Source organism: Lipotes vexillifer, unplaced genomic scaffold, assembly GCF_000442215.2.
Source record: "Lipotes vexillifer unplaced genomic scaffold, Lipotes_vexillifer_v1.1 scaffold684, whole genome shotgun sequence".
Taxonomy (NCBI): Eukaryota; Metazoa; Chordata; class Mammalia; order Artiodactyla; family Lipotidae; genus Lipotes; species Lipotes vexillifer.
The window spans coordinates 670,648-680,168 of NW_006797362.1; the positions used below are offsets into that span (position 1 = coordinate 670,648).

Here is a 9,521-nt window from a genome sequence, read left to right on the forward strand (position 1 = left end):
CATAGAAGTTTTCACATTCATTCAACTATTTTAAGCCCAGTGAGAAGAAATATTTGGACAAGACTAAGCATTCTCCACTTTTGGCATGCCTAATGATTTCCAACTTTGTGTCCGTTTTATTAAGAATGTGATTATTGCCTGTCTCTGTATGTTTATTTTCCATTCAAATAATTGTACAAATACTACTATCCAAGGATGTCATTCCTTCCCTAATTGAACAACTTGATGAAAGAGAGCACATCTTATGGCATCTAGCTATCTGCTGGTGTAGGAAAGTGAACTCAGTATTTTAAAGAAAGATTAGCATGGTTGCTGGTGTGTGATGGACAGAAGTCAAGAGCCATCCATCAGTATTTTAAGTAGTAAATTCTCTTAGGGCATGTTCACTAGAAGCAGAGTCAGAGTCCAGGATTCTCGTGCAAGAGACTAATTGAGGGGATGCCCTCAGGACAGTCTGTGAGGAAATGATGGAAGCAGGAAAGAGCAAGGGAAAAAGCTAAGCAGAAGTGTCTTTCAGCTGAGCTCTAGCCTTCCCTGGTCTCCAGAGGGAGCTCTGGAGTGTGAATGTCACCCAGAGTTCCGTTTTGTACCTTGCACCTCCACAGCCAAGGGGGGAATAATCCTCCCCTGGCATTCCTACCCAGGCAGCTCCATTAGCTGAAGGCAGTTCGTAGAAAACGAAACAGCGGTGAGCTGTTACGAGCCAAGCTCAAAGCAGTGGAGCGAGGAGTGCACCAGCCTTATAAAAAGTCTGGAGAGGCACTAGTAGGTCGTCTTGCCTGGAGTCCTTTCCCTTTCCCCCACGGTGCCATCTCCATCCACTGAAAGTGTACTCATTCTTCAAGATCCAGCCCCAGACCACCTGCACTGTGTAGCTTTCCCTAATCACAGCAACTGGATTTGAAAGGTGTTTCAGTTAACTTGTATAATCGTAAATTTTTAAAAATCAGAATGAAAAAAATACTCTAAAAAATGTGTTCAGGTCCTGGCATTACAATCATATACTAATTTTCTAAACCTAGGAAGCAGTTAAGCCTCTTTGAGCTTCAGTTTTGATATTTGTAAAATTCTGGTATTACCTGCTCAATCTACTTGACCAGGTTGTTGTAAGAGTGAGGTGAAATCTTGTATCGGAGAACTTCTTACATTATGTACCCACGTGTACAGTGAAGACTTCCCTTAGTCTCATGTAGATGAACCCCCAGACTTGGAAGGGACATCGGCTTCGTGCTATCACTGTCTGTCCTCCAGATAGCACATACTCCAGTCACTTGGCTTGAGCACAAATGAGTCACTTTACCTGGATGTAAAAATTTATCAAGGCAGCCAATATAATATTTGTGTTTCCTTAATAACACACCATTTCAGAAATTCTGATTTGTTATGATTTTTTGGATTGATATCCTGTATCCCCTGTTAATTTTTAGGTTTCTGAATGGGAAACACATTTCATATCCTCCTTTGTTTCATCCATGCTACCTGCCACGTAGTCTTGCATGTGGTAGATATTAAATAACGACTTGTCAGATAAGGCCGAGAGGTTTTTTAGGGAAGACTTTACTAGCTTCTCTAGGGCTAGGACCCTTAATTTGTCCTCAGAGCTCATAGTTTTGAGCCTTATCTTAACTAAATGAGAGGCAGGATAAAATGGTTTATTATAATCATTCTAGAGATGTGGCTTTAAGTGAAAAGCACCTAGTTAAAAAGAAATGCAATTTAGAGACCTTTTATGTAGTTTTAGCCTCCCTTAACTGATAACAGTGAGATAATCCTTTAACAGAAAAAAAAAATGAAGATATGAAAACCAACTTGAATAATTTATCTCTAATAATATTAACATGTGCTGAAATGAAATATATAAACTAGTTTTTTAAGACTTTTAATTTAGTAACTGATTTAGTAATTTCAGAAGCTTTCATCATCCTGGAAGTCATTCTCTTCTTTTCCTAAAATTGTAGGTGTATTTTTTATCTCTGTGTATAGGACCATTTCACTTCTCCGGATGAATACGATGACCCCACTGTGCTCTATGAAGCCATTGTGTCTCATGAGAAGAACCTCGTCATAGCCCACGAAGGGGACCCTGCGTGGCGGAGTGCAGTCCTCGCCAACTCACCCTCCCTGCTTGCTCTGCGGCACGTCATGGATGATGGCACCAACGAGTACAAGATCATCATGCTCAACAGACGCTACCTTAGCTTCAGGGTCATTAAAGTAAGGTTTGGAGGCACTTGTTTGCCTCTGAAAACAATGGAGCTTAGATAACTGTATCCAAACTTTTAAAAAGTAATTGAAACTCTTTTATAGAAAACAAAAATAATGACCATACTACATTAACGTTTATTGTTTTTGAGCTCTTAATTTATTTTGTCAGTAATTTACTCTGTCCTCTGAAATTTTTTCATGTGCCATAAAGCCTTAAATTTTTTGTTGATTTCTCTCTTGGCCGTCTCTTGCCTGTTATATGTGCTCTTTGGGCAGCATCTCTTCCTAAAATGTCAGCACTGTATTGCTCAGAAGATGTGATTCTTAGGTTGCAAAATAATACTACAGCTTGTACTTCATAGTAGCTAACTGTAAACGCTTCACTCTAACTTGCTTTTTTGTTTTGTCATTTTTTTTAAGCATCTCAGGGCTTTAGGAGGCTTAATCGCTGACATTTTATTTTGTTAGTTTGTAATGTTTTTTCTTCATTTAATCAACCCCCAAAATCACAAACATCCTTTCAACTCTAAATATTTGTTACCTCTCATTTCTATCAAAAATATTTATTATCTTAGTTATGAAATTCAGTGCTTCACCAATTTAGAAAACTAAATAGACTACATTTTACTTGGTATTTTTACAAGACAGCAGAGGGAAGAGCTCTGTAGGTGTTTATTATTTAATAGCCTAATGACAGTGGAAAATAGTCAACTCCTGTTCAGATGTGACCTACTTATATTTGTTTCCTGCTTTTCACAGTTGGTTATTGTAATGTCTTTTATATCCCTCCCATTTCTACTCTTCTGTTTATATAAATTTTATTCTTGGCCCCTTAACCTAATTCCCATGTGTTCTGGTTTTCAGGTGAATAAGGAGTGTGTCCGAGGCCTTTGGGCAGGGCAACAGCAGGAGCTTGTTTTCCTACGTAACCGTAACCCAGAGAGAGGTAGCATCCAAAATGCCAAGCAAGCTCTGAGGAACATGATAAACTCATCTTGTGATCAACCTATTGGCTACCCGATCTTTGTCTCACCCCTGACAACTTCTTACTCTGACAGCCATGAACAGCTTAAAGAAATTCTTGGGGGACCTATCAGCTTGGGAAATATCAGAAACTTCGTAGTGTCAACCTGGCACAGGTGAGCCATAGGACTGCCTTTTCCAGTGGTGGTGTGTCCTGGCCCGCTTAATCTAGGCAGTGTGCCTTAGCACCACCTGGAAAGATTGTAGGAAAAATACAGATGCCACGGTAGAATAAAAACCTGTTATACCTGAACTTCATGAAGTACAATCTGAGCATTTGTATCTTCACACTCTTATTAAATAAGTCTAATGTACAGTAGTCTGGTCAGGAACCACTGCTCTAGCATTTAGTAGAATCTTGGATAATTCCCTCCTTTTAGTTTTTTAAACTCTCTATTGGAGCTTATTGCCACTATTAGAATGTGTGGGTCAACAAACAGGGCAAATGAGAGAAAAATAAAAGAAACTGGTGCAAGTCGATTACATTCTTTTTGTATTCCGTTCCAGCAGTAGGGGGAGCATGCTGTCCATGTTGAAACTCCTCCTTGTGAGATGCAGAGATACTGCTGCCATTTTAACAGTTAGTCAGCACTCACATCTCAAATATTTAGTGTCTTCAAGTATGCACATGAATTTTTTTCCTCTGCCTTTTGTGTAGTGAATTATGATATATGGTGCAGGAACATCATAATTTGATGGATGGTAAAGAAAAATCTCAGATTAAGAGTTGTTCAGATCCTTAAATATCAAAACTTAATCCAAAGCAAGACTAGAGCAACAAACTCACAAACAGGTATTTTAAAATTCTTCCAGGAATACCCAGTATTAAAGAGTAAAATTTCACCATTTTAACATCTACCCCTATTCAAACAGAGGGAAGAATACAAACCAGGGTAGTGTTCAAAGAAGTTTTCTTTTCAAAAAAATACGTGTTGTGCTGGAATTGCCTTGTTTGCTCGGGACTGAGTGGTTTTCTGGGATGCAGGATTTTCAGTGCCAAACTGAGACAGTTGTGGGCAAACCAGGAGAGTTGGTCACCCTACGTTTTAAAAAAGAGAAGAGGGCTTCCCTGGTGGCGCAGTGGTTGAGAGTCCGCCTGCCGATGCAGGGGACGCGGGTTCGTGCCCCGGTCTGGGAGGATCCCACATGCCGCGGAGCAGCTGGGCCCGTGAGCCATGGTCGCTGAGCCTACGCGTCCGGAGCCTGTGCTCCGCAACGGGAGAGGCCACAACAGTGAGAGGCCCGCGTACCACAAAAAAATAAATAAATAAAAATAAAAAAGAGAAGAAAAATTATTACAACAGTTCTCTTCAGGTGTGCTACAGAATAAATTAGGTTTAATTTAAATCAATTAGGTATTCGTGGGTTGTATACAGTGACAAGGATTCTATTTCCAGCTAAGATCTTAATGGAACAACTTGTTATGTGCAGTTCTTTGTTATGGTGTAGAAAAGATGATAGAGTGTAGTGTAAAAGTGAAGTTGATTAGAAGAACAGAGGCAGTGAGTATGAGGGAGGTACGCAAACATCATAGACTCTTTTGCTTCTTAATGTTGATTGCCCCATGAAGATTTCCAAAGGGGAACATTAGTAGCATTAAATGTTCAGAATACAGTACCTATCTTGAAGTGATCTTGGGACCATGCCCCTTACTCCGGTGTTTGTTCCTAGGTTAAGGAAAGGTTGTGGAGCTGGCTGTAACAGTGGTGGCAATATTGAAGATTCTGATGCTGGAGGTGGAGCCTTTTGCACTAGTAACAGTGCAACAACTGCCAATGATCCCCACAGCAGTGCATCCCAAGTAAGCACTGGAAACCCAGGCCAGGGACCGGGAGCAGGACTCCATCCACCTGTCACATCTTACCCTCCAGCACTAGGTAATGTGAAACAGAATTATGTGTGTAATATTAGCTTCTCAACTGTGGGGTTCAGGTAGTATGTGTGTATAAAGAGGGTGACATATTACCTACTTGGAAATATATAAATAGAATGTTTTGTTTGATTCCCAATAGGACATTATCCTACTTGTTTATATTAATCATTTAATATATATAAATATAAATATACACCATTTGAAATAGCATTTCTTTGAAAGTATCATTTTTAAAGGCCAATAATAGTTAACTAATATAATTTACTTAACAGCGATTTGGTTTCTTCTGAGTGTTGTAATAATCTTTGTATATAAATCTTTGTAATCACTTATTATTTTCTTAGGCTGGAAACTTTAAAAATGGAATCAAGTCAAAGTTTATGAGAATATTTAAGACATGATACATAATGCCAAAAATCTTTCCAGAATTTTTTATTTCTCTTACACCAGTTGGTACTCTGACCAGTTTTGAGTATCAAAGTTTCCACCTCTGCTGCTTGCTCTCTCAGAGAGACAGGAGAAGGGGGGTGGTCTTTAGTTGCATTTTTTAAATTTGCATTTTTGCTCTAATAATACCTGAGGTTGGAAACTTTTAAAAGAGTTTGTCAGATCTTCTTTCTGAAGTACATGTTAAGTCTCTTGCCCATTTTTCCACTTGGTTATCTTTTTCTTATTTGTATATTCTGGATTGGAACTCTTGGTCAGTTTTCTGTACCACAGACATCTTTTTCCATTCTGTATCTTGACTTTCCCTTCTCTTTCTGTGAAGAGTGGCTTGCCTTTTTTTGGTAAGTTCTTAATTTTTGTGTAGAGCAATTTACTGATCTTTTCCTTTATGATTAATACTTTTTGTATCCTATTTAAGAACTTTTTCCTTATCCCAAAGGAAGCTATTCTTTTACTAATTTGCCTTTTACATGAGAGCTGTAATCCACCTGGCATGCAGCAGGACTCAGATCTTACCTGTTCCCGGATGGCTGGTCGGTTGATCCAGCACTGTCCTTTCCCCCTCCGTTTTGCATGGATCAGATGAAGTTTTAAAACATTTACTTAAAATGATTTAAAAAAATGTAATGGCACTGGAATTGTTAAGACTCTAAATAGGTGTGTGATCAACATTTTGTTATGTTCTTTTTTAACTTCTGAGTGAAAACCTAAAACTGCCAGTGTGCTTCTTTAAATATACCTTTTACTTTTAACATTGATGAGCTCTTTTTATTTTCAGATTAAAAAATACATGTAGTTATTTTTCAATATAATTAATAATAATTTTCTAATAATCTTCACATTACTCTTCACAAATCTGAAGAATCCTATTGAGCCATTAGAAAAAAGGACACAGAATAACCTGCTATTTAGCATCACTGATCATTCATATTCAGTAGTGATCCCTTAATGTATATGTATATTACAGTGTGGCATCACTGTGCCTCTGTAGGTAGTATAGCTTGTCATTGGGATAGATTGAAAGACCATTAATACCGTATTTTGAGAAATAGTAGTTACAGAGCTTGCCACATAGTAGATCCTTAATAAATATTTCTCACTGTCTCATTTCTATGAGATATTCATGTATCCTGAAATATTTCAGTGAAAGAAATTTTAGGATTTATCTCAACCTGAATACCTGCTATTTCCTATAAATTATTTAATTGTATTTTTTTTATGCCCCAGAATTTGATTTTAAAAAGCTTCAGCAAACAGAAATTATGTTACAAAAACCACATAAGAAAATAGATCTCAGATATTTATTTCTTTTTGGCAACTTTAAAAGTTTTAGGTATAAATATTAAATTCAGTAAATTCACCAACTAATTGAAGGTGCGAGGCTTAAGGGAGAAAGTCTTAGAAACTACTGAAAAAGCAGTTGTGTTTGGGTCATCCTACTGAGAAGGAGTGCTGCTGTTGTTTCTCCCTCCCCAGCCGCTAGCCACAGCTCTCACTCTGTGCAGTCCAGCCTGGTCCGGCAGTCCCCTGCCCGGGCCTCTGTAGCCAGCCAGTCGTCTTACTGCTATAGCAGCCGGCACTCATCTCTCCGGATGTCCACCACGGGATTTGTGCCTTGTCGGCGCTCTTCCACCAGCCAGATATCGCTTCGCAACTTACCGTCATCCATCCAGTCCCGCCTCTCTGTGGTGAACCAGATGGAACCCTCCAGTCAGAGTGGCCCGGCCTGTGTGCAGCATGGCCTGCCTTCCTCTAGCAGCTCCAGCCAAAGCATCCCAGCCTGCAAGCATCACACCCTCGTGGGCTTTCTTGGGACAGACGGCGGTCAGAGCAGTGCCGCTGATACGCAGCCCGGCAACACCTTAAGTCCTGCCAATAATTCACATGCCAAAAAGGGGGAGGTGATTTACAGAGTCCAGGTGAGTGAGCCCACGGTTCTTGCACCGTTTCTCTTACTCGTTTGTTTTTATTTCTTGTTTTTTTGAGTGAAGGACTCTTGTGAAGACACACCTTATATTGCTTAGTCTGAAGACTAGAACAGTTTTGAATGTTGTAAACATGTTTCTGCCAGTATAAAAACTGAAAGCAAGCAGTTTTTCACTGGTGGTATGTGTTCCGTCTTCAGCCATGGTTATGTGGCCATTGCAGTTAAGGTCTCCTAGGAGGCGAAAAGGAGTTCAGGTGGCTGTTCAGGTTGTGTTTTATTCCGTTATAGTCAGTGGAGAATTTGAGACACTGTGAAAGAAATTCTGTTTGGGATTATTTAATTATTTGTCTTCGAGGGGAAAATGAATTTTTGAATTCATTCATTCATTTTTGAATGAATGATCCATATTTATTTATACTGCAGATTGTGGATCCCAGTCAGATTCTGGATGGGATCAACCTGTCAAAAAGGAAAGAGCTGCAGTGGCCTGATGAGGGTATTCGGTTAAAAGCTGGGAGAAACAGCTGGAAAGACTGGAGTCCCCAGGAGGGCATGGAAGGCCATGTAAGTTCTCTTATGAAGCTGGTGCTCTGACTTTTTTGTAGCCTGACTGGTATGCCTGTTTTTTTAGCTGATTTATGTACTTATGCTTAATTACCAAACTGAATTACTACCTCTAATCTTAAGGATAGAGTCTGTGAGTGTATTCAGGGTCTCTGCCACTAACTGCTTGTTTTATTCTGAATCATTAGGTGATTCACCGTTGGGTGCCTTGCAGCAGAGATCCAGGTACTAGATCCCACATCGACAAGACAGTACTCCTGGTTCAGATTGAAGATAAATACGTGACTGTAATCGAAACTGGGGTACTAGAACTTGGGGCTGAAGTGTGAGCCAGTGTTTTATAACTTCATTTTTTTTCCCTCAAAATTCCAAGAGATTGGAAAAAAGAGGAGAGAGCAGAGATGCCTGCAGGTATCCCTTTGATCCTGTAGGAGAGACTTGAACATAGAGTGGGCTTGGTTAAGCACCTCTCCTTCGCCCTTCACCCTGACTCCTGTCACTGTCTCCATCCCCAAATAAAGCTGAAATATTTTTTTAAGTTAGCTGCTGAGAAAACATCGTGCATGAAGGATAAAGTTCTGTTAAAATACATCCTTAAAAAAAGTTTTTTCCTATGCATTGCCTATGCTTTAAATCAACAAACTCTTGCTTTCTAAATTATGATCTCATATTTTTCTAATTTTTTTGCCAAAAATAATTGCCATGTTTTGTCGTAAAACATGAAATCCATTTACCTTGATTTTTAAAAACAGACAAGTATAGAAACCTTCAGTTTGACATATAGCAGTATAAAAGTTTAATGTACAGTGAAAAAGACTATGAACAGACATAGATTTATCTTATTCCTTGAGCGCTAAAAACTTTAATGAAAAAAACTGCACTAATTTTTTACAATGCACTATAAAGTCTGAGATTTCTCAGAACATTTATTTATATATAAAAGTAAAATACCATTATTTAAATTGCCTTTGGGATTAACCCCTTCCCTTTCCTTATACGTAGCAGGAACTGTGCTGCTCATTTTTCTTTAGTAGTCTGTACTTCATGCCAGTCCATTTGATGTTTCCTTTAAAATGAATGCTTAATCTCAAGATACACGTAGCTTCATCACTGGCATTTCCCGGAGCCAGTAGTCAGTGACTCAGTCCCGTGAACACTCCTGCCAGCTCCTGTGTCCACATTTCAGATGGGCTCCAACACTGTGTGCGTCCCAGCTACCCTGTTTCTCCCACTTGGGGCAAGTTCTGCTGGGGTCAGTTCTGGGAAGAAAATACTTTTGCTTTTCAAAGAAGAAGGTGAACGTCCTGGAATTTAAAGAAAGGATGGATTGCCTTTTATTTTAAGAGTTCTTAGCTCTTGAAGTTATTCACATGCAGTTCAGTTAATCAAGTAAAATTTTTTCAAACAAAATTATCCAAATGGTGCAGTTCTTATCGTTATATCCCTCTTTAAAACTGCCTATTATTTTCCTCCTCTCTTCTT

At 39.1% G+C, this 9,521-nt stretch overlaps 1 protein-coding gene across 2 annotated transcripts in view; it reads left to right on the forward strand.

The window, feature by feature from the left end:
• The window catches only part of PCNX1 (pecanex 1), a 171,595-nt gene extending 163,020 nt beyond the window's left edge, over nucleotides 1-8,575 (forward strand). For both annotated transcript variants that reach the window (XM_007469296.1, XM_007469295.1), the window contains 6 exons: nucleotides 1,984-2,214; nucleotides 3,070-3,344; nucleotides 4,900-5,105; nucleotides 7,025-7,467; nucleotides 7,899-8,039; nucleotides 8,228-8,575. In XM_007469296.1, the coding sequence (XP_007469358.1) occupies nucleotides 1,984-2,214; nucleotides 3,070-3,344; nucleotides 4,900-5,105; nucleotides 7,025-7,467; nucleotides 7,899-8,039; nucleotides 8,228-8,368 (1,437 nt within the window). In that variant the 3' untranslated portion in view covers nucleotides 8,369-8,575. The remainder of the gene's footprint in view (nucleotides 1-1,983; nucleotides 2,215-3,069; nucleotides 3,345-4,899; nucleotides 5,106-7,024; nucleotides 7,468-7,898; nucleotides 8,040-8,227) is intronic.
• Nucleotides 8,576-9,521: the final 946 nt, after the last annotated feature.